The 25,929-nt window shown below is 45.3% G+C and overlaps 2 protein-coding genes across 2 annotated transcripts in view; both read left to right on the top strand.

The window, feature by feature from the left end:
• Positions 1-6,680, top strand: part of il23r (interleukin 23 receptor) — a 17,163-nt gene extending 10,483 nt beyond the window's left edge. Inside the window, exons 13-17 of the mRNA XM_080536536.1 lie at positions 118-273; positions 2,889-3,029; positions 3,231-3,318; positions 4,296-4,401; positions 5,055-6,680. Of these exons, the coding sequence (XP_080392662.1) occupies positions 118-273; positions 2,889-3,029; positions 3,231-3,318; positions 4,296-4,401; positions 5,055-5,702 (1,139 nt within the window). The 3' untranslated portion in view covers positions 5,703-6,680. The remainder of the gene's footprint in view (positions 1-117; positions 274-2,888; positions 3,030-3,230; positions 3,319-4,295; positions 4,402-5,054) is intronic.
• Positions 6,681-9,695: 3,015 nt separating this feature from the next.
• il12rb2 (interleukin 12 receptor, beta 2a) lies at positions 9,696-23,293 on the top strand (the record flags this gene model as incomplete). The annotated part of the gene is made up of 15 exons (XM_080536535.1): positions 9,696-9,762; positions 10,080-10,337; positions 11,238-11,352; positions 11,935-12,116; positions 13,513-13,652; positions 14,290-14,422; positions 16,723-16,805; positions 18,404-18,596; positions 19,921-20,106; positions 20,499-20,600; positions 20,764-20,919; positions 21,566-21,709; positions 22,246-22,345; positions 22,496-22,580; positions 22,802-23,293. The coding sequence occupies 15 exons, from the start codon at positions 9,696-9,698 to the stop codon at positions 23,291-23,293; spliced, it is 2,436 nt and encodes an 811-aa protein (XP_080392661.1).
• Between the last annotated feature and the right edge of the window lie 2,636 nt (positions 23,294-25,929).

Below are 25,929 nucleotides of genomic sequence, written 5' to 3'. Positions count from 1 at the left end.
TCTAGAGCATAAATCCATTTCGTTGTAGACAAACTTTGAATCCCCTTTCCTTTATCCATACTTAGATAGTTGAACCCTTTGTCCGTGCTTCCTATGTGCTTCCTGGTTGTGTTTCAGTACCTCGCTCTGGGCCGAAAGTGTCAGTACTGGCTCTGGAGGCCCGGCGGGTTCTGGTCCAGTGGGAGGAGATGACTCTGGACCAACAGAGAGGCGTCATCACTAACTACACCCTGTACCTCAAGAGGCTAGACTCAGGCCTACACTTAGACAAAGGTGAGGACACATGAGCGGTCTGTGTGTGTGCATGTGTGTGAGAGAGAGAGAGAGAGAGAGAGAGAGAGAGAGAGAGAGAGAGAGAGAGAGAGAGAGAGAGAGAGAGAGTGTATTGGGTATTGGTGTGTGTTTGAGTGCACATGCAAGCATGTGTGTGTGGCTCTGTGTTGGTCCTTGTGGCCTACTGTATACTGTGTGTGTGTGTGTGTGTGTGTGTGTGTGTGTGTGTGTGTGTGTGTGTGTGTGTGTGTGTGTGTGTGTTTGAAGTCTGCCCAAGATGGTTTGTGAACAGTCTGACATAATGGAAAAGAATGTACCTCATCATCTTTTTGATTTTCACCCCTAGTTTCCCCACAAACCCTCAGAACCTCCTCAGGGCTTTCCACCTTTCACTGAAAGAGAGCTCTCTTACAGTTCCAGTAACCACCTCCCTCTCTGAATCACACACTGTACTAGACTAAGATTAGGCGTGTTAGACTTAGGCTTAGGGTTCGGTTCTGGGCCTCTCTGGAGCACAATCCACACAACACACTCATCAGGAGACAGTTTCTAGGTACCTATGCTGCTTCCTTCAATACTTCCCGGGTCGTCCGGGGAAGTATTTAAAGTATTTAAATAGTCCAGGGTTGTTCTTGATCTCTTGTGTATAGTGGAGAACGTATCCTATATGGAACTTTTCAAAAGCATGCCGAGGCGAGCCGAGCCGACCGGTCTGGTCAATGGAAAAGCGCCATAAGCAGTCATAGGGCCACAATTCATTTTGAAAATATGTCGAACTCCAATATACCTGGAATTGTGACAGAATCCTTTAGTCTGTATTATTTGATTAAAGAGTAAAGTGACGCTGTCATAATATTAGTTAGTTAGTGAAACATCCCTTTATCGTGTCTCTTTGGGGCTAATTGTCTTTGGGGCCAAAGCACTGACTATACTACATAAGATTCTTTTAAAAGAGACCAAACAATGTTCTCTGGTGGATGTTAGGGGTATTGAGTATGCTGCTCCTACACGCACACAAACACTTTTACACATTTAGTCATACTTGTGGTAAAATGTCTAATTGTACCTGTTTCTGTAAAGCTGTGTAATATTATACTAACCTGAGACCTTGCTAAAACAACACTAGGTTAGGTTACAGGTAAGCACAGACACAGAATAGAAATGAAACTCTATAGTGCTGACTATGACATTGAGCAGTTTCATGGTAAAGGGGTTCGGCGAATCACCACCAACTATTCTTAAACTGGCTCTGACCACACAGGAAGCCGTGTGAGCATGTGCACCCATGCACCTCTGAGAGGGCCGTGTCGCTAACCCTTTAACCCTTTCTGAACCTCTGCTCGCGTGCTCCATGTTCACCCTGTGGTGTAACAAATGACTCGTCGTGAGCGAGAGCTACTTGTTGTTCTCATCAGTGTGATTCATCTAGTGACACTCGGCTATAATAATAATAATAATAATAATAATAATAATAATAAGCTATACAGTACATAGTATACTCTACCTGATTCTTATGCGTGTTTGAGAGTCAACTCACAGGTTGAGAGAAGCTCTCTCGATTTTCAACTTACCTGGAGGTAATAAAGGTTACATAGAAATTGTATGACTGGGGTGTTTACCGGTACTTTACAATTAATTGTTTGCTTGATTGATTGAATTGAGTTTGATTTGATGCCATATCTGTGTTGTCCTGTCTCCCCCTCAGTGACTGTGTCTGTCTCCCCCTCAGTGACTGTGTCTGTCTCACCCTCAGTGACTCTGTCTGTCTCACCCTCAGTGACTGTGTCTGTCTCCCCCTCAGTGACCGTGTCTGTCTCACCCTCAGTGACCGTGTCTGTCTCACCCTCAGTGACTGTGTCTGTCTCACCCTCAGTGACTCTGTCTGTCTCCCCCTCAGTGACTGTGTCTGTCTCACCCTCAGTGACTCTGTCTGTCTCCCCCTCAGTGACTGTGTCTGTCTCACCCTCAGTGACCGTGTCTGTCTCCCCCTCAGTGACTCTGTCTGTCTCACCCTCAGTGACCGTGTCTGTCTCCCCCTCAGTGACTGTGTCTGTCTCCCCCTCAGTGACTGTGTCTGTCTCCCCCTCAGTGACTCTGTCTGTCTCCCCCTCAGTGACTGTGTCTGTCTCCCCCTCAGTGACTGTGTCTGTCTCACCCTCAGTGACCGTGTCTGTCTCACCCTCAGTGACTGTGTCTGTCTCACCCTCAGTGACTCTGTCTGTCTCCCCCTCAGTGACTGTGTCTGTCTCCCCCTCAGTGACTCTGTCTGTCTCCCCCTCAGTGACTCTGTCTGTCTCCCCCTCAGTGACTGTGTCTGTCTCACCCTCAGTGACCGTGTCTGTCTCACCCTCAGTGACTGTGTCTGTCTCACCCTCAGTGACTCTGTCTGTCTCCCCCTCAGTGACTATCTGTCTCCCCCTCAGTGACTGTGTCTGTCTCCCCCTCAGTGACCGTGTCTGTCTCCCCCTCAGTGACTCTGTCTGTCTCACCCTCAGTGACTCTGTCTGTCTCACCCTCAGTGACCGTGTCTGTCTCCCCCTCAGTGACCGTGTCTGTCTCCCCCTCAGTGACTGTGTCTGTCTCACCCTCAGTGACTCTGTCTGTCTCACCCTCAGTGACTCTGTCTGTCTCGGCGCCCAGGCGTCAGTGGCTGCCCTGCCCTGAGGCAGCAGTGACCCTGTGCCTCTCTGCCTCCACCTCAGCGGGGGAGGGACCCCAGGGGGAGTGTGTCTCCTTGCAGCACCCAGGCCACGCAGGTCAGTCAACTAGTCAACTACGGCCCCATTCCAAACCGACTCACACCTCAGGTGTCTGGGCCCCATTCCAAACCGACTCACACCTCCCTCCCTCCACAGATGTCTCGGCCCCATTCCAAACCGACTCACACCTCACTCTCTCAGTCCTCATGCCTAAGTGTGTTCTCATTCGTTGTTTATTATCATCCCGGTCTCCTCTAGTCGGGTTGGTGGCTGGGATCTCACTCACGGCAACCATCGTCATGGCAATCTTGGCGAACCTGATGTGTTGGAGTTGTGTGAGGAAAAGGTAACAAGAGAAGAAAGATGTCACTTTACACTCCAGTTTCAACTGGACACTTCATATCTGCAGTTCTTTTGATTCGCAAGTTTGGATTCGGCTCTCAGAAATGAGTAGTAGCAGTGTGTGATTGGTTTGCTCGTAACTACACAGACACATAGTGGTGCTCCTTTCAATGAGAAACATGTGTTATTACTGTTTTTGATTTTTACTGCACCCTGTTTAAGAGTTCACTGTGTGGACGTTTTGATGGGTGAGAGAGAGAGGAGGGATGACATGCAGGATAAGTCGACCTTGCGATTATGTGGTATATGGGTTACGGTACATGTGGGAAAACGGTTTATGTCGGCATTTCCGGGGACATGGCAGCATAAAACGTCGACTTGGTACATGCTGGCATGTCTAACCCTAACCCTAACCCTAACCCTACCCCTAACCCTAACCCTAACCCTAGCACCTAAACCTAGTTTTCCTACATGTACCGTATTCCCACATGTACAGTAATATATGCTTTAGTGTGCTATGCCACTAAGCACCTCCCACTGTGTCTCTGTTTACAGATGCATTTGAGTTGGTCACTGTGGTTAACACCTCTGGTACCATGTTAGTGCCCTGCAAGCACAAACTCAACACAACACAAAACACAACACAACACAACCCAGGACATGACCAACAGTTAACAAACTGTAAACAACACAACTCAGAACTACATGACCAACCGTTAACAAACTGTAACAAACAAAACTGTGACACTACAGCCTCAAGTTTCCATGATTTCATAAACAGGAAATAGTTCAATACATCTCCTCATGATGTAACAATGTTAACCCTTTAGCATTGTGACTGCCAACGGCACCTGGTCTTATGATGGCTCATGTATAGATGATTCATTTACTTTAGACAAGTCGCTTTGGATAAACGCATCTGCTAATATAAAATGTTTCCTCTTATGTTCTTAAAACCATTGTGTTATTCTTCCCTGACAGGATTAAACAGACGTGTATATCTTTGGGCCCGTTCTGGCTGTTCGGAAACTTACCGAAACCTGAAAACAGCAATGCCGTCAGACTACTGAACGATAATCTAGAAATGGTACTTATGACATAAGAATAACCTCCCTTCATCTCTCAGAGCTAATGAACACCACAAACCAACTGATGTCTTCCCTTTCGCTAGCACTGTAATAGCTTGTGGCACATCAAATATTTATAGAAAGTCTTACTTTACTCTAGTCTAAACCAGTAGAAACGTTCTAGCCTTCTAACAAGGTCATGGCTCTTTCACTCTGACAACATCTAGACATTGCAATTGATGTCAGCCTATATGCTCCACTTTCTATGAATATCACAAACTCCATATATAAATAGCCTCCCGATATGATCAACATGATACCCACTCATACACCCACTCATACTGATCAACATGAGTTCTCACTCATGGGTAGTGGTGGTCTAGTGGATAGTGAGTTGGACTTGGGATCGGAAGGTTGTGAGTTCAAATCCCGCCTGAAGCCACACCACTACTAGTGTGCCCTTGGGTAAGGCACTTAGCCCTCAGTTACTCCAGGGGGAATGTCCCTGTAATTCGTAATTGTAAGTCGCTTTGGATAAAAGCGTCTGCTAAATGGCAAAATTATTAAAATTATAATTATTATTCTCAGGAGTGACTCTAAAATCAGTATTAGCGTTCTGACGTTGACTTGAACTTTGACCCCATGAACTCATGATGTTTGTTTTGGCCCGCAGCAAGAGCTAGGTGATCCAGACGTCTCATGGTGGTTGTTCACACACGACGACGACCCCCCACTTTCCCCCATCGAGGAGATCTCCCAGGAGGAGAGGGCGGACCACTACCCCATCATCCATATCGGGGAGCTACGGGGCGGGACAGGAGAGAGGATAGGGATCGGACCCTCTAGTCTTTTGGCAGATGTAAGTTACAAACCCCAGATCACCACCACTGCTCCACAGGAGGAGGAGGAGGAGAAGGAGGAGGAAGAGGAGAGAGAGTGGAGGGATGTACCTGTCTGTGAGGAGATGGACAGACGCCACGAGGTGCCCGGAGGCCTGCTGCGGGGCTTGCTCTGTGACGTGGCAGTGGATTTCTCTGCCGTCTCCTCTGGTCTTACTCTGAGCTCCATAGGGGACCTTACCTCCCCCTCCTGCTCTACCCAGATAACAAGCCCCTTCTCCGGGGATGCCTGGCTGAGGGAGAAGGGGTTGGAGGTGGTATTGGAGGCGGGCACTGGCTCTCTGGATTTACAGCAGGGTCAGACGGGGACGTCAGACGAGGCCGTCAGCTGTCTGGAAACACGCGCGGCCGAGGCCACGTTGACTAGCGGTTACTTTAGGCAGCTGCCATTTAACCAGCCAATGACAGAGGGAGAGAAATAAAAGGGGGCGGGACTGACAGATACTGTACCTACCTATTACAAAGGACACCTCTGCGATACGTGAAACGGACCAATAAGACTCTGATGTGAGCCAGCAACATCGTCAATTTAAAAGCATTATATTAATCCATGACTCATCGGGATAATCTGGATGACATTAAATGTTCAATGAGACAATCAGTGGACCTTATGAGGATCCCAAGCTGCTACGGTACACTGAAGATCACTTTTCAATGTTGAGAGTCGCTGTCTTTTTCCCTACGATCCCATAGAAATGATTGATGGTTGTTTCCGCTTGTTAATGAAAAGCTACAGTACAAAACCTATCAGTGTGGATATCATTTCTCAATGTTTTTATTTCGTGAGCACTTGAGAAATATCGGGCCTGTTTGCAGCACTAAGATACATTACAGTGATTAAAGGGTTTAGGGTTTAAAATAGTGGTAAATGGCAACGATAGCCATCAAGGAATGAGATCACATGACGAAGAACGTTCGGTGAAGAGTGCTGTCCAGTATTAGTCCAAACAAAGCGTTTGTGTTGGGTAGGACACTGGCCTTTTTCATGTTTGGTTTGTTTACAAGGATAATGCATGTTTGGCGCTATTAGAAAACGTAGCACATTTTCAAATGTTCAGTGTGGCCAGCGGGGGGCTTTAAATGGTCATTTAGACTTTTATCCAGTGACTTATAATCCAAATATATAGGATTTATTTAGTTTATGTGGTTTGTTTTGTTCTGTTCTTACGGGATATGGTTACGTTCTGGGGACTGTCACCCGACCCTCCACCAGTTCTGAAGCCTGATCTTTGTACCCAGAGCAGTGTGTGTGTACTCATAGACATGGATATCTATGTTTCTATATCTATGTACCCAGAGCAGTGTGTGTGTACTCATAGACATGGATATCTATGTTTCTATATCTATGTACCCAGAGCAGTGTGTGTGTACTCATAGACATGGATATCTATGTTTCTATATCTATGGAATGGAATGGAATGGAATGGAATGGAATGGAATGGACTTTATTTGTCATTGCTACAGTACAGGTACCAAACAACGAAATTTAGGAGGGGTGGCTCCCCTGGTGTTAGGAAAGGGGAAAAAAAACACATTTGAGAAAAAGCATAAATGCATAAAATCACAAGAAGGTAAGGAGCTGGTTTACATCAATAAAGGCTATGTACACAATCAACTGTACTATACTGCACAGATAGTCAACTAGGGTTGTCATATTGCACAAAGAGTATTTTTTTCACATTATTTTAAAGTGTCACAGTTTGCAGGCTTGAAAATGTACATGTTTGTGCCTCAGCACTAGCTGCCATCTATGTACCCAGAGCAGTGTGTGTGTACTCATAGACATGGATATCTACATTTCTATATCTATGTACCCAGAGCAGTGTGTGTGTACTCATAGACATGGATATCTATGTTTCTATATCTATGTACCCAGAGCAGTGTGTGTGTACTCATAGACATGGATATCTATGTTTCTATATCTATCTCCAGAGTGAGGGCGGTTCTGTATCAATCAATCAATCAATCAATCAACAATAGTAAATAAATCACAATACAACATAGACATAGTAATAAAACCAAGAATAAAACAAAGAACGGAAAAAAGAACAAAGAATTCAGAGATAAAAAATAGGGGTAAAAGTGCAAGTTGACAAAGACACTAGGTAAAAGCCAGAATAAAAAGGAGTGTTTTGAGCGTTCTTTTAAAAATATCCACACTCTCTGCCACCCTCAAGTCCTCCGGCAAGCCCTTCTAGGCTTGGGCCATAGTGGCTATAAGCAGCCTCGCCACGGGTCTTAGTACGGACTCCTGGACCAACAGGTCGCCAGAGCAGTTTTAAAACAGGTGTAATGTGTGCTCTCCCTCTGGTCCTGGTTAAAACACAAGCAGCTGAATTTTGTACAAGATCTATAGATGATCTATGGCTTTTTTAGGTAGACCACAGAGGAGAGCATTACAATAGTCCAGCCTGCTACTGATAAAAGTGTGCAGGAGTATCATCTTGAGGTTGCTACTTTCTTGGTCATCTTTCCTTTATTTGTACTGATCCACAAGAACTAGCCTACATTACAGGCAAATGGAAGATGAAAGGATAGGCGTCCATTATACTTTGTAGTGTTCCTGTCTTGTCAGATGAATGCAGATGAAGGAGAGGCGCGAAAACAGTAGGCTTGTACCAGAGGCTGGTGGAGGTGGAAATCGGAGGACGGGCTCATTGTAACGCATGGGACGGAATGAGGAATGGTATCAAACAGACGTGCGTTTTATAGCATTCCTCATTTCAGTGTATCTATTACAATTAGGCCATCCTCACCAATTTGATAATGTATATTAAAGAGTCATAATAAGAAAACAACAAATTAGAAATTAATGGATACATGACTTCTCATTGTCATTTGCGTGACATAACATTATATATAATATTGTTGTCCTCCACGTTAATGTACAGTATGTCTGAAAAACTGTAAACGTTAGTCCATCTATTGCTTGACCTTGGGTTTAGGATTAAATACAAGGCCTAATAACCCATATTTCAGTTCGTAAAGTCATCATTGATCAAGGGTGTGAAAAGGGAAAGTCCCTGTGTTGTTATCAGGTTATCACACCTCGCAGATGAGGATGTGAGTTTGAGAGGCTGGTGGTTTTGAGTTGTGTACACATGATACATAACTGGGTATGGAAAATGACATGTTGTCACCAGGTCTCATGGAACTCACTCAAAATATTGAGTCATTTACATAATCTCTTCTTCACTGATGTATTGAGTGAACATGTGGGCCTGCCCTATAGTGTTTTGTATGGGAATATCAATAAAATGTATGATTTCCGATTAATCCAAACCTGCATATTTTCATTCCAAAGCACTGCCCTTTTATTTTCAATTGGGAAAATGAAGTTGCAAATCAAGAATGAGAGAAAAAAAGTTGAATTGCACCAAATTCTGGAGAGGAACTATAAACAAACTCTTCTTCTCCCATGAGATTGTATATCTTTTGGCTATAAACAATGTCAGCAGAAGTATCGGTTTGTTACCTCTTTCTAAAGAATATTTAATATTTTGTATTTATTCCCGTATCCCGTGTACCATTATCATTTCCTTACAGCCCTCGGGAAAGAAAGAGGTCGTTTCTTTTGATTACGTTTTTTTTATTGGTTATATAATATAGCAGCTTCAGTTCCTCTGCCATAATTCGCCATCATATTCATATGTCGTGCATTAATGCCCCGCACAGAAAACAGCATATGGGGAACTGAGAGCAAGGTTGGCCACATTCAAATGTCAACTTTACGCATGCGGTCTCGGTGGGAACGCAACACTCACCAGGTCTGAACACAGGAGAGAAGACAGTCGGAGATGAGGTTTCAACATTCGGCCGTGAAATAAACTGTTGAAGGATGCCAGACTTGGGTGAGTGGCGTTATCCGGGTTTTTGGAGCTTCATGCCATCAACGCATTCCTAATTACTTTGCGTAAACACACGAATGTGTTGGCCTACTTCGGAATCAATTCGAATGTAATGTTGCGTTTTTGTAATGGTTGTTGGTGTGGGCTACTGTGTGGAACACACGAATGTGAGGGTTTCAATAGGCTATTTTGTCTCAGTTCTAGAGAAATGGACTACATTTTGCCGTTAATTGCGACCCCAATAAAGACAGAAATAGAAATTCGGGACCTACTGTTACTATATGCCCTGGACACTCGTAACAGCCATAAGAGCAGGATACATTTTCAATAATATTTTCTGTGATAGATACGATCTTAAGCACAGTATAAACCAAAACTGTTTAATGGTGTTATAGCTTTGTGGTTTTCTATTGAATTCCCTTAGATAACAGGTGCAAACTTCGTCCAGATGCGTGGTACAAGTCTGGCCCAGCCTCTCTGTCCCCATCATGATCACACACCACACCTCACAGGGGCACAGGTGTGACACACAGGTGGAAGAGAGCCAGCGCCGGACCAAGAGGACCAATGGCTCCTATATTCTACAAGTCAATTCTCGCTGCCATCACTCTGCTGTTTGTAGAGCTCAGTATAGGTAAGTTCTGTATCCAATTCAGTAGTCCAGATTCATATGATCACCAACACATTCTCAGTGTGGACACACAGACAGCACATTTTTACTTTCAAATGCTGAAGGAGGGTGCTTGGCAGTTGGAACGAATTGGAATGTTATTGATTTGATATCCTGTTGCTGACTCTCCCCGTATTATGTTGATAATCACTAAAAGGTAACAGGCTTTGCTTTTGTCCCAACCAAGCCCTATAAGCACTGCTAGGCTGGAACAAAAGCTTACCCAGTCTGTACCTGTGAGAGTTGCTGACGACTCCTTTGCGTTGTGTTTCTGCTTTCAGCTGAGAAATCGTGCCATGCCTCATGCAGCACTAAGACCACCGTCCAACTGGGCTCTGGCTTCCTGGTGTCCTGCACCTTCTTTCCCCGCTGCGCAGACAGACCCAAACGGATTTTAGCGGACAGTGTGGAACAGACCGCAGAATACAATTCTATGACTATATTCCTCAACGTGACAAACATAACAAAGGACACAACGTACACCTGCAGCTGTGATGCTAAGAATGCTGAGCCCTGTGGACTAGATGTCATCACCGGATGTAAGTATGAGACCGTGTGGATGCCTGGTTTATAGATGGGAGATGATCATATGTATTATCATTGAACCATATTCCAGATAATTACTGTATATCCCACCATACAACCATATTGATCATAGAAAGATACTACAGAATGCAACGCCAGAAAGAACTAGCAGCCTAAAATGTGAAGATGCATGAAGATGGCTCTTCAATCTGTTTTAGTTTTTGACAAAAGTGTCACCACTGACCAAACCACCACGTTATGTGTGACTACAGTATGGGGTTGTATGGGCTTATGGCTATGAAAGAAGAAGTGTCTAGATAGAGAAAAGCCTACTTTCTGCTCCCTATATACTTGCAAGTGAGAACGACATATCGCATGATTTCAACAGCAGTGAAGGCTTCATTCGCAACGCTAGTTCTTACAGTAGCTTTTCACACTGCACCATGGCCTAGCCCAACTGCAGTCAGTTAATTGAATCTTTAATCTCTCTATGCCTGTGTGTTTCAACCCACAGGCTTTAATTCAGATTTCAATAAACATTCACTGAATTTAATTGAACTCTGTGAATGAACCTGTACCGATAGGTTAGAAGAGAAGCGTCTCTCAGTGACAAGATGGAAGGAAAAGAAAGGGATTCAAGCTTTGTCATTGCAGTGTACAACGAAATGTATTCATGCTCGAGGCAAGAGGGTCAGAGGCATTGAAGGCGACCCTGGAGCTTTTAGGGGTTCGGTGCCTCTCTCAAGGACACTTCGACGCGTGGCCAGCCGGGATTCGAACCGCTGCGAGCTGCCGACCTTCGCGACCGTTAGACGCCGGCTCTACCGGCTGAGCCACAGCCGTCCCGGTTGCTCTCACGGTCTCGGACCTGGTCTGTTTGTGTTGTTGACGTACTGTTGTGGTTTTTCTGGTAGACCCGCCTGACGCTCCTCAAAACGTGACCTGCATCCAGACGGGAGAACAGGGAGTGGTGGTGTGTACGTGGCAGAGAGGAAGAGAAACCCATATCGTAAGCACCTCAGAGCTAAGGTGAGTCTGAGAGAGAAGGGCGGCGGATGTCAATAAGGGGAACCGGGCAGAGGAATGGTTCTGTCAGCATGGTGGCATGGTGGAGCATTGTTGCTGCAGTCAACACAGTACTACATCGTTGAATGGTAAACGGACTGACTTATATAGCACCTTATTCCAAAGCGCTTTACAATGGCCTCTCATTCACACACACATTCACACACCAATGGCGGCAAGCTACCATGCAAGGCGCCAGCCTGCTCATTGGGAGCAGTTTGGGGTTAAGTGTCTTGCCCAAGGACACTTCGACATGTGGCCAGCCGGGGCTCGAACTGCCGATCTGCCAGCCTTGCGATGATTAGATGCCGGCTCTACCTCCTGCACCACAGTTGCCTTGGTCGAGACAGTGTTCAGTCAGTGGAATCACAGACACAAATAAATCTCTTTTCACGTGTAATGTTGGAATGAGAAATGGTGTTGAACGACGTGCGAGTCTGTCCTCCCATTTCTGCATCCTCCAGCCTGCCCTGCTGGACAACTCTAGACTCACCCTTTTGCTGCTTAAAAAATTCAATGTATGTATATGTGCTTCATTTGTTTCAGGGTGACCAACGGCACAAACAAGCCTGTGATCTACCAAGGTTCTACATCGGTTCCCGGTGTGGTCTCAGCTCAGTTCCGTGTGAACGGCTCTGTCCAGTGTGTGTTCTCTGTCTGGGTCTTGGCCTCCAATGATCTGGGGTCTGCAAAGTCTCCCACCCTCAACTTCACACTCAGTGACATCGGTATGGCGGCGAGTGACCAAGGATAACACACACAGCTTCGAAACACATTGACTATACACTCACAATGTATATGTGCATATGACAAGCATTGCATTGGAAAGCCATTATTTCTTCATGCATTGAGGTCCTCTATACTATGCATTCATGAGGAAACAGTGACTAGACGTTGGTTAGGGTGGTAGCACGAGTATGTGACGGCAGCTTGTGAAAGGGGGAACAAGTCGGGCAACCAATCCAAATGTTCTGACTTTGTCAGAACGTTGTTGAAAACAAAAAATCAATGACAAACTTGCTAGTCAAGCCAAAATATTCCAATGCAATGGATATGGTGAGTAGTCCCCACTACTACCTAGTTAACTATATATGACTCACAAATGCTGTGTTACAAACAAATGCTAGCGAGTGTGTCATTGATTTTCAACAACGTTGACATTTATTTACATTTTTCTGAATAAAAGTCAGAACATTTGGTCGGTTGCCGACTTGTTCCCCCTCTCACCAGCTGCTGTCACATTATTTCTATCAGTGCTTGAATCCACAGTTTTCCAGTGAGATGCCCTCTCGACTCTCTAACCGCCACTTGTGTACCTCATTGGTTCTGTGCCAAAACTGTTGAATAACCTAATTTCCTGGTGGCTCTATCATGGCCACTGATCTGTAAAGATTCGATGGATATAAATGATGTTATTGAATCCCATCCAGTCTTTCTACATGTGACACGGTCTGGTAAAAAAAGAGCTGCATATCGGCAACCCTCAAGTCATACAAATGAGCAAAAACCTTATTTATTATTTTTTTCCTTTTTTTGCATATTACTAAAGTTGAAGTGTTGAAGAGCCCACTTGACAGACAATAGTTTTAGGAGCACTAAATACTTGGTAAGTGATACATGACTTGTAAATAAACGTATGTTTTAGGACAAAAGCAAGGACTGTATGATCATCTAATTATGTGTAGTTATGTGTTTTTAGCATGTTGATGTTCTATCAGCATGATGTTATGTGCTAAACATGCAGTTAGATGTTCGTAGCGAAGTTCCTTTTCAGCGCTAGCTATTAGCAGCTGTTTTGCCTGTGTTTTTCATTAAGAGCTCCGCTGTTTGGTTTGAGATGGACCAACATTTAGATAAGCATAATCTTCTTCAACTATTTTCCGATTTGAGACTTGAGGAATATTTAACCAGACCGTGTCACATATCGGTGGTCATGAAGGAAAGGAGATCGGGAAAGGACATTTATAAGCACTGTATGCACTCTACTACTATGGCTTGTAGTGTCAGACTGGGCTGTGGTTAACTGTGCCTTCTCTGACCGTACGGACAGGGTTTTCTCTCCATGCTGTGTGAAAACAGACTTGGCTGAAGACTGTGCTCTGACACTTCTCTCTGTCCCGGCAGTGAGGCCGTTCCCACCTGAGCCAGCCCAGATAGTGTGCTCCTCTCGGGACTGTAACGTCACCGTGGCTGGGCGTCAGGGATTTCAGCTCCTGGAGGGCCAACACAGACCACATGGGGGACCTTGGATCACCCACCCACAAGTAAGCCCTATCTGCATTATAGGCAAGGAATGGAATCAGTGTGTTGTTTCATTTGGAATCGAACCTCAGTTGTCTGAATCTCAAGACCATGATAGCCCACCGAGCTAGAGCTTAATATAGGCGTTAGCACAGGCCAGTCTTCAGATCTCAGAATGACAGATCCTGCAAGCTCTCAAGTGAACGTTCCAAATCCAAACTGTTCTTAGCCACCTCTATCTGCAGAGATCAGGTCTGAATGGCAGTCAATCGTGGCTAATGTTACTTTGCAAGACATTAAGTTGCCCAACCGTACATTCATACATAGCCCTGCTAGAGACAGACACAAGTCTCTTCAGACTCCTGTCACACTTAAGTTTCAGACCTTTAACCACAAGCCCTGGATGATTCAGACCTAGAGGCCAATCTGACTAGAAGGTTTTCAGGTCTTTGTCTTTCCCTGCTTAGAGATGTGGACGTGCTTAATGTCTTCACACTCCTGTCTTGCTATTTATAGTTGTTGTTTTTTTTTATATGTTTTGAGTAACATGTATGTTAGCTGTATCTGCAACAGATACAATGCTATTTGTGTGTCATAAATGGTGTTACGGATGTGTTGCAAACATGTAATAGATCGTTTCATGGCTTCGGTCTTCTGCAGACGTATCCAGCCCTGTCCGTCTTCTCTCTGGAACCCTTCCGGCGCTATGAGTTCCGGGTCAGAAGCAGGTTCAGGCGCAGAGGCCAGTGGAGCGAGTGGAGCAGAACCGTGTCCAACTGGACCCAGGAGGAAGGTGAGCTGCGGATCATCGACAGGTGTCTTTACACAGAACCTTCTGGTAAAAAAATCCACCTGAATGCTGAGAACACCTGTGTTGTCTGTCCAATGTGCACGTCTGTCCAATATGCGTGACGAAAAGACTTCTCACACAACCCGACGATAATGTATCCATTTTGCGATGAATATGATCCTGTAACAACCTTGTAGAAGGCTCATTAGCATCTCTTGCCAGTCAGTTATTTTTGGGAAGGTCGGAAAGCAGAAGGTATAGTGGTGGCTGAGTAGATAGTGAGTTGGACTGGTGATCCGAAGGGTCATGAGTTCAAATCCCACCTGGGAACACCACCACGAGTGTGCTCTCGAGTAAGTTAGTTACTCCAGAGAAAGACTGTCCCTGTAATCTCTAATTGTAAGTCGCTTTGGATAAAAGCATCTGCTAAATGGTCGCAAATGGAAATGAAATGGACAGAAGGTTGGGAGTTCGATCCTTGCTTGGGGCAAGTTACTCTACCCTGGGGCGCTTAGGTGGTGTAGCGGACCGCAGGGTTCCCGGTTCGTTTCCGGCCGCGGACATGCCTGCATGTCATCCCTTCTCTCTCTCACCCATCCTTCCTGTCAAATCTCTACTATCTCTATCACAATAAAATTAAAATAAAAAATATGAGTGGGACTGCCCCACTCAGAAAAAATAAAATAAAAGTTACTCTACCCTGTGGGTTTGCTACAGTACCAAATCAGACTGATCTGTCAGGGCTTCAATATCAAGGGCGACTGAGGCGTATGTATGAGAAGATCAGACCACAAGTTCAGACTCTTCTTCCAGTCTGGGTTCAGCAGGAAGATAGATAACAGTTCATCGTAGGTGACCTATGATACATAACCCACTGATTAGACTTGTAGGCTAACAGAGATAACTGATACTGATAACTGATAACTGATACTTAACAGAGATAACTGAGAGAAATTTGATGCACCCGACCATTAAAGCAACGTAACGTTATATTGTGTTTACATATTAGGACTTACATTCGGTGGTATTGTCTATATTTCTTTCCAGTGAATTGAGTACAGTGGCTCCTACAGCACCTTGTTATGAGGAACTTATTGTGCAGTTGTGAGACAGAAGCGCAGAGAGGAGTGTCAGTTCGAAATGATGGGGTGTTTAAGGTAATGCGCTGGGAAAGTTGTGTTTTTGACCTTACACAGATTGTGTCGGATAAGCCGGCCCCTTTACACCGATGTACTCTATGGCTTTCAGAAAGTGACCTGAAGTGTGATCCGATTCTGATATGACTGACGTAGTTTGACTGACATAGTTTCCTCATAAGGTAAAACAAAAAAAAACACTGTCCATGGTTAATATGGTATTGTATCACCGAATCATAGTACCACTACTGTACCAGAAGACATATGTGCCTCAATCATACATAACAGAGGAATCCCAGCCACAGAGACTCAACTCTGCAGGCTGCATCACTTTCATTTCTCATTTCTCGTTTTCTGGATGAGGCATTATGACAAATAGGACCTAGTCTGATGCCTTATGCATTTCTTAGACTGTGGAGAACATGTTGGCTTGTGCGTGTGTGTGTGTGTGTGTGTGTGTGTGTATGTGTGTGCGTGCGTGCGTGTGTATGTGTGTGCGTGCGTGCGTGTGTGTGTGTGTGTGCGCTGGCTAGAAAACCTACCGCACACCACTTCCTGTGTGTGTGCTGTACATGAGTAGGCCAAGAACCAGCGAGGCCTTGAGTTTCTTTTTCATTTAATGAAAGAGTAGTGTAACAGGAAGGGCGATGTATGATTTCTAATAAATACACATACTAACAAAAGGAGTTACACGTTAACAACAATGAACCAAACATATGACAAAAGATACCTAAAACCCCAGACACCTCAATCTTGATAATCAGTTCTATATGGGGTGATGATGACATTAACTTGTTTCTCTCTCGCCGCCTCACAGGATGCAGATCTGTCTGGTTCAGGTCACTTTGGGGTGGCAGTTCATTAATTGACGCACAAAGTGTTTGGAAAATGTCATTTCCTGGAATTATTAGTCATCATGATATTTTTTTTGAGGAAAATGTAACTGGGCAACAGATCAGTGGATGAGATGCCAATCAAAGCGTGGCATCACTAAAGGTCATCACCATAAACTATAACTTATGACCTACTGTATGCAAGGCAATTATTTAGCACAATAATGTAGTCAATTTCATTGACGCGATGTATTGTTGTGTAAGGCAATTGGACTTGCTGAATTCAAAACTTGTGTTAGAAAATGTTCCTTCTAATTAGTTGAATCGTTAACAGCCCCTGTCAAGGCTGTGGATCTGTGGTACACGAGACCCTCCTCCACATCAGCAGCCAACAACTCTGTCACTTTTCACTGGAAGGTGAGTATTCACACATCACACACCCACACGTCCTCTATACACATCACACACCCACACGTCCTCTATACAGAGTAGTAACCACACTACCTTCACAGCTTCACAGCTTCTATTAGCATAAATGACTCCGGGCTGTTTTGTTCATTAATACACAAGATGAGACAGTAGCACCAACTAGCGATGCACAGGTTGGCTATTCATGGATCCACACCGGACCCGTCGTTTCTGTACCTGATATGAACATGATCTGAACAAGATTTGAACCCGCAAATACACATATGCATATACCCTCCGCAATTATTGGCACCCCTGGTAAAGATGAATAAAAAGGGTTATATAAAAATGCACCTTTTGGTGAATTAGCTGTCACACTGGATTTTTTTTTTTTAAACATCCAACCTTTAATTGAAGTCAATTTATTCTGAAAAAAAAGAAATCTCTCCATCAATTATTTCTAACAAAACCATGTGTGCCACAATTGCAGGGGTATATAAACAATAGGATAGGTGGTCAATAGTGCAAACAAGCGTAATAGAAATCGCTTAGATCATTTACATTTTACAGGAATATTACCTACAGTAAAGCTCAGACTCAGCCTATAAGTAGACTAGGAAACAAAATACCAATCCATAACATAGCCTACATTTTACAACCCATAGAATTTGAGCCAAACCCGGGTCTTTGGTCGACCCATGCATCACTAGCACAAACATTACTGTTGCAATCCCTTGCGGGAAAAGGTGTCACTTCTCTATCTCTCTGGGCTGTGGGTGTGTAGGTGTTTTTTTAAACTGAAGTAGAAACTTGCTTTCGTTAGCTGTCGCTAAGCTAGCTGCAGTAAAGGTCAAACTTCGACCACTCTGGGGAGGGACACTCACCTCCACCCATCACTTTAACCTCACCCTGTATGTGTGAGAAGCACCTTCCCCATTGATGCGTTAGACTGAAACCCATACAAACACATGCAGCAGTTTCACTTTACAAGAAATAGAAGAACTTAAGAGAAATGCTGGATTCCCTCCCCTCCCCCCCCCCCCCCCTCTCTATGACAATGCACCATGACACACAGGGACAGCAGCACGTTCACATGTTCCACATTGATTTGAATGAATGAGAACTTGCCATCTGGTGTATATCTTAGCCATCAAGGTTAATTGATTTCCAGCCGTTGCCCATCACTGTGTGATGAGCGGCCTCTGTATATAGACCTTGCTCCAGAGCTCACTCCAACAACTCTGTTCACGGTGGCCACGGTTCTTCTGCTGATTTGTGTTGCTCCCTGGCATTGAATCAAATGATAAAAATGATTCTCTAGAGTCACTCGAGTAGATACACACACACACACACACACACCTGGGCCAAATCTCCAAAGTCTTTCCTTGCTTCCTTGTGTCCTCCCCCCTCGTTTCCTCCCCTCTGACCTTCTCCTCCAATGAGTCCTGAGAAGACTTTGGAGAACTTGACTTTTGTGAAGGTGAGAACTAAAAAACCAGCAGACACGTGGCTTCCCTCAAGGTCTGGAGCTGTGCGTCCCTGTCTTCAACAGGTGTGGTGGTGTTCAGTGTGTCTGAGTTAACACAGAGTTGCTGCTGTGATTACAGGAGCTGAACGATTCAGAAGCCAGAGGAAGAATCTTGGCTTATGAGGTCAAAGTTCGCGACATCCTAACTAAGAACGTCACCTCGACCAATCGTCATACAGTCCTGTCCTGCGTTTCCTGTGAGGTCACTGTCTTCGCTCTGAACTCTAAAGGGTGCTCCCCTCCTGCCCGTGTCACCATCCCCCGAGCTAAAGGTAACTCCTCTTCTAATTAATGAATGAATGATGAATGAATGAATGAATGAATGAATGAATGAATGGTCTTTATTGTCATTGCTATAGTACAGGTACCAAACAACGAAATTTAGGAGGGGTGGCTCCCCTGGTGCTAGGAAAGAAAAAAAAAACGAAAAAAAACACAAGAAGGGAAGGAGCTGGTTTACATAAATAAAGGCTATGTACACTATCCACTATACTATACTGTACAGATAGACGACTAGGGTTGTCATATTGCACATAGTGTTATTGCACATTCATTTGAAGTGTCGCAGTTTGCAGGCTTGAAATGTACATATTTGTGCCTCAGCACTACACCTGATTTTTTCAGTCCAGCAGCTGCCATCAATCCGTCCAGACTGTCCAGGGCCCAGAACCTAGGTCTTTGCTGTGTTCAGGGCCTGGATGGCCCTGGGGTAGAAGCTGTGCTTCAGTCTGTTTGTCCTTGCGGCCATGGTCCTGTACCGCCTTTTCGAGGGCAGCCGGGTAAAGTGTTTGTACCCAGGGTGGGTTTGGTCTCTGGAGATCTTGGAGGCCTTCCTGAGACAGCGTGTGTTGTACAGCTCTAATAATAATAATAATAATAGTTTTTTATTTGCCATGCAATCAACTTGTCAGTCAATTGTTGGAATTTGGTATTTTTTGCTCTAGGCACAGGGTCAGCCATAATCAGCGACCCTGGAGCAATTATGGGTTAAGTGCCTTGCTTAAGGGCACATGCAGCTCTCTCCTGAGGCGGGGATCGAACCAGCAACGTTTCAATTTCTAGCTGGCCTCTCTAACCTCTAGGCTACCGCCGCTAATTGCCTCTGCCTGTGTCTGGGGTCTGTCGGAAGATCTGAGGGCAGCAGAAACAGCGGACAGTGGATAAAAGATCAAAACATACATTTTTCTTTTAGCTTTGCTTTTACTTAGGTTTTTGTATGCCATTTTATTACATTATTTCACCACTTCATTACTCTAGGTATTTGTATGTATTTGATGTTGTTTAACTTGTGTTTAACTTTTTTTTACTGCATTACTCTTTCCAATGTTTTATTGATTTTATTGTATTTTCCTGTGAAGCACATTGCATTGAAATGTAGGCTACAACATGTTCTATAGAAATACAGTTTGACTGATTGATTCGGGTCTGCAAACACTAACTGAGCCTCTGCCAAGCGAGAGGTTGATATAATCGACTCCTCTCTTATCTCTTTTTGTGAATGGTTATGATCTTTTCTCTGTTTTCGATGAGCTGATATATGAAACGGTGACTCTACTCCTCTGACACACACGTGAATGTGAATCCTCTTCCCCGCAGCCCAGCCCCCTCAGAATGTGACGTGTAAACCGGTCAGTAACCACAGTGTCGCCATCTCCTGGCGGAGACCTGTAAGTGCGGAGGCAGTCACTGGGTACCTGTTGGAGTGGTATCCTGTCGGCAGGCAGGTGGAGGAGCTCCGCTGGGTCAGACTGGGCCCTGAGGAACTCCACACCGTCATCACAGGTATGTGACGTAGCTGCTCTTCCTCTGTAGGATTATAACTAGGGGAACAGATATAGCGATAATATCCACAGGATTTCTCTCTCAGGATTAGATTGATATAGTCATAATAACTGTCATATTATGCTGAGACATTTCATTGCTCTTTCGTTTCTCTGACCCATGTGTCTGACCCACACTTTTTCTCTCTTCATCTCTCCTCCTCCCTCTCCTCCCACTCACCCTCTCTCTCTCTGCCATTCTCTCTTTCTGTGTCTTTCTCTCTCCCCCCCTCTTCCTCACCTGCTCTCTCTCTCTGTCTCGCTCCACCCTCTCTCTTCCTCACCCTCTCTGTCTCTGTCTCTCTCTCTCTTCTCCCCTCTCTCTCGCTCTGCCTCTTTCTCTCCCTCATGTAGATAACATTGAGCCATATGAGTGCTACGAGGGGGCGGTCTCTGCCCTGTACGAGGAGGCCGTGGGCAGGGCGGAGTTTGATGGCGTCAGCACCTCAGAGTCAGGTGAGGAGGAGGGATGAGGGTGGAGGTGGAGGTTGAGGAGGAGGGATCTGGGCGGAGCTAGAGGTTTATTTGGTATTGATAACCCAATAAAGATACTTGTGGAAAAAAAAAAGATAGCTTGTGCACCAATCATGCATGCTTCATTTCTGCTTGTGGTCTGTAGTTCCTACCGAGGGTCCGTCTGTCCATCTGGATGACAAAGTGACGGAGTGGATGACAGAGTGGACGGAGGTCCCAGCGGGCCACCGAGGAGGCTGCGTCATCAGCTACAGCGTTCACGTGGAGAACGTCGGAGGGTCCTCAAAAGTCCCACCTCACCGTAAGGATTCCTCCACTGTTTCTCATTCATCTAACACTGCGATACAACTTAGGCCAGAGCATATCTTTCAGGTTTTTTGGTGTGTTTTACTTCAGCACCTGGTCCTCTGATCACCAGCCTCTGTAATCTCTGGCTGTCGGGCAGAAGTGGGCCGAGCCAAAAACAGTGGCAATCTCTTAATAGGTGACGGATAAGTCCACTCTTAAACCCAACGTTTTGTTTTCAAACCTTAAAAGGTCAAACATCAAAATGAGCCAATGTCCCACGTTCCGTTATTGTGCGCACTTCCTCTGATACCACATAATAAAGACGTATTCATGTAAATAATGAGGTAGCAAGGGCCGGTAGGTAGCCTAGAGGTTAGAGAGGCCGGCTAGCAATCAGAAGCTCGCTGGTTCGATCCCCGCATCAGGAGGGAACTGCTGGTGACTGGAGGGTTGCTGGCATCATTATGTGCCTACCACCGCCGTCGTGCCCTTGAGCAAGGCACTTAACCCCTAATTGCTCCAGGGGAGCTGAGCCTGGCTGACCCTGTGCCTAGAGCAAAACAAACCAAAATAAATGTTGTTGTACTGTGCAATGACAAAAATGTTGAATCTAATCGGAAAATCGCTTCTCGCGTATCGAACGCATGGTTCTGTTTCAGGTCAAACAGCGAGGGTGAAGAGGGCGTACACCTTGAAGAGCCTGCCCCCTGCCGACACCTCCTACCTCCTCTGGATAACAGCCTGGACGGCCTCAGGGGAGGGCCCCCCTGGTAACAAAGTCCCTGTCTTCATCCCCTCGCATCGTGAGTGTCTGTCCCTGAGTGTCTGTGTCTGTGTAAGTAAAATGTATTTCTATAGCACCTATCCCAGGGGTCACACAGTGCTTTACATATACAAGAACATAATAAAAGAGCAAAAGTCATAGCAGGTCAAAATAGGCAAACAAACTGTGTCTGTCCCTGAGGTGTGTCTGTCCCTGAGTGTCTGTGTCTGTGTGTCTGTCCCTGAGTGTTTGTGTCTGTGTCTGTGTGTCTGTCCCTGTGTGCCTGTGTCTATGTGTCTGTGTGTCTGTCCCTGAGTGTTTGTCCCTGTCCCTGTGTGTCTGTGTCTGTGTGTCTGTGTCTGGAAACCAGTTGAAGCAGGTAGAAGCTTCATCTCACCCTATAGGAAGATAGGGGAGGAGAGATGGAGGACGTGAAGTATGCCCTGGCTATTCCAAATAGACCCCTTGCTCCTACCCCCTGGCCTAGGCACATTGAGTATAACACACTAGTGAGTATAACACACTAATGAGAGTATAACACACTAATGAGAGCTTGTTGGTTAACCACCATTTCAGAGGGGAGCCCGACGATTCCTGTTGTTAACCTGATCATCATCTTGGTGGTCTCCGTGACGATGGTTTCCCTATGTCTGCAAATCCGAGCTCTACGGCAAAGGTACCAGACTAGGAGCAGGAGGAGCCTGCTGATTGGTTGTTAGTCACCAGGCCCAACTAGACATGCCACATGGGAGACTAAAGCACACATACAGTGTGTGACGTACACGGTCTGCCACAGACTCACTACGTTTCCTCTCCCCCTCCACAGAGTCTTCATACTTTTTCGCTGCCTTGTGCTGGATATCGTTCCGGATCCTGCCAACAGCAAATGGGCTAAGGAGTGTGCTAAAGAGGTTTGTTTGCATCTATACACACAAACGCGCACACACACCGCACACACCACACCCACACCCACACCCACACCCACACCCACACACACACACACACACACACACACACACACACACACACACACACACACACACACCCTAAATATGTGCCTAGGCCTAGGGGGTCTATTTGGAATAGCCAGGGCATACTTGTCCTCCACCTACCCTCCCCTCTCTCCCTACAGGGTGAGATTAAGCTCTACCTCAGCGACTCCTCCGTGAGCGAGGAGGAGGAGCCGCACACCGTGGAGGTCCAGGAGCTGCCCAAGGAGAGCTGGGGCCCGGGGAACCCCGCACGGCGCAGTGGCACCTCCGGTCCCACTGACATCCCCTCTTACCACCGCAGCCACAGCCTTAGCCCTGTGACCGGTGGAACCTCGCTGTTGTACCCGAAGCCGGTCCAGAGCTCCTACATCAAGAGCTTCTCCCAGGAGTCGGACTCCTCGGAACAGACTCAGAGTTCTAAGGACACAGAGGTCACTGTGGACTACATCTCGACACACATGCTGGGGACAGGAGAGGAGGAGGAAGAGGAGGAGGAAGAGGAGGAGGATGGTCTTGATGTGCTGGGGTTCTTCCCCTGTGCCCAGAATACCTTCATGGACCCTCTGCTGTCATTTGGGGGGAAACTGACACTCGATGCAGTCAGGATCGACTGCAGCGAGTTTTTAAACTGAGGGTCTGTTTCATGGATCTAGAAGACTGATCAACCCAGAATACGGTATCTTTCTGGTTTAGTCGAACAGAAATTGTGCCTCTATTAACGCGTATCCGAACCCGGGTCTCCCATGTTGAAGACTCAAGTGTCTTATCATTAGGCCCAGGGCCGACACTTGAGCTTGCGTGGTTCTCAAACTCTGACAGGGCTGTCGCGTCACGGGAACGTTGATTCCAAACCACATCTGCTACATATGGTCTAAAAGACCATTACAAACCCATGACCAATTGTGAATCAAATGGTCATGCTCCATGAATCGTCATACTGTGATGAATGAATGAATGTACTCTCAGGGCTAATTTGTGACACCAGCTGGTGAAACCGGGAGCGAGTCGCCAACCAATCAAAATGTTCAGACTTTTATTCTGGATAAAAATGTAAATAATGTCAACGTTGTTGAAAATCAACAACACGCTCACTAGTCAATGGATTCGGCGAGTAATCCTCTCTACTACCTAGTTAGTGTCGAGTAGTGGGGATTACTCATCGAATCCATCCCGTCCCATCCCATCCCAGCTGCCGTCACAAATGGCCATACTCAGGAATCGTCATACTGTGATGATGAATGCATGAATGTACTCTCAGGGCTAATTGTCTATGGTTCTCACTAACACTCACTCCGATCAGTTGCGTCCAACATTCCCGGTACTTGTCTCTCTCTACCACGGTGTACAAGACAGCATAGTATAGTCTGGGTTATACTGTAGGTCTGCGCTACCTCACACCACACCTGGCTTTACCTTGTAACAGGACAAAAAGCTAGTTCATTTGTCTACTGCTGCTGCTACGTTTGTGAATATGAATTGTAAGTGAATATCTTCTCTCTAGGAAACCTTGGGAGATGGTAAAGGTTTACTGCGTGTATTATACACGGTGTATATGACTTCATATGTGGGTGGTTTGTATTTTAATACATATTTCTGATCATCAGCCTCTGTCATCTCTTGTAGGGCAGAAATTGGCCACGTCAAACAGTGGCAGTGTCTTAATATGTGATGAATGTCAAAATGAACCAATGTCCCACAAACCCTTGTTAGGCACACTTCCTCTTATACCATGGAATTAAGGCATATAAATAGCAATAATAAGGTAACCAATTATAATTGTTATCAATAAAATCCATATTTTTATGTAATTACTTGTTACATAATTACATGTTTCTGGCTTAGGCCTGTGTTGCTGTCTGGAGATATTACTTTGAACCATTGTGAATACGTCAAGAACGCCCTCTTGTGGTTCTGATTTGACACTGCTTTTCAGGGATGGACTGAATTTTTGATACATTTATGTGAATGATTGTGAATTATGTGTTGTTACATACAGTTGTGAGTACAATCTCTTGGTCTCATCGCTGATCCGGTGTCACATGCACACACACACACACACACAGCTTATACTCAAACACACACGGGCATAGGTGTCTTTTTGGTATGGTATGGCACTCGCCTATCTAACTTTTGTGATTTTATCTACTCCACAGAGGTAACGGTAACTCTAAATATATTCTATTCTATTAAGCTTGGGAATCGACATCATGACGCTGCATTGTGGGATACGGCCGCCATGTTCTTTGCTCTCCCAACCGTTTACCTTATAGTGCCTCCAACTGTTTACATTTTCTCTACGTCATGCTTCGACTCAGGGACAGACACTCAGGGACAGACACACCTCAGGGACGGACACAAACATGATAACGAAATGATACACCAAATAACGAAAATAACAAATAAATAACGAAATGATGTACCAAAGAATATGGTGGCAGTGGGCGGACATAGCAACCATTAAAACACAACCTATAGTCTAGCAGGAAGGGCCCTCAGATTTTGAGATACCCCTACCCGAGGTAGAACAAATGACAACAATGATTTTTCTTATCTTTAGGGTCTCCCATTAATGAAATTGATTATCTCTCCATTCGGTTCACGAATATTTGCGGGTCGATAGCAAAACACGCTTGCGTGGATCTGTTCACGCACGCATGAATTCTTTTTACGACACACGACTCGAGAGATGTGCGGATGGATAGCAAAACACGGTTGCGGATAGCAAAACACGGTTGCGTATTATACTTTTGTACGTGTGTATTTAGGATATAAATCTCTCTCCAGTGTTCTGTGAACACTCATGACACAAGCCTGATCCTCGTTCGAGGAATCACCTGAGGCTTGAATTCCAATCCCGAGTTGCCTGATCGCGGCATTTATTTTTATCGCCAATATACTAATCAACATTTGTGGAATACCCCCCAGGTCCTGATCAGAGAAATAAGAGACACAATCTATTGAATTCCATTCAATGGAAAAAGACAAAAGCTCAAACCCAGTAAAGTTGAAGGGATTTTAATCAAAATCAGATGTAAAAAACTACTTTTTCTTCCCCCGAACAAAAATAATTACTTGATACAATTGTAATTTGCCCTAAAATGTCTTTCAAGCCAACATTCACTGAAGAACAGCCATCAAGACCAGCAGCAGTGGAAATTTCCAGATCACAAGCCAGGAACTCCTTTTCTTGAGGGCCACGAGCCAGGAACTCCTTTTCTTGAGGGCCACAAGCCAGGAGCTCCTTTTGAGGGCCACAAGCCAGGGGCTC

Source organism: Nansenia antarctica, assembly GCF_963989245.1.
Source record: "Nansenia antarctica genome assembly, chromosome: 7".
Lineage (NCBI taxonomy): Eukaryota > Metazoa > Chordata > Actinopteri > Argentiniformes > Microstomatidae > Nansenia > Nansenia antarctica.
This window is presented reverse-complemented; position numbering and strand designations above follow the sequence as displayed.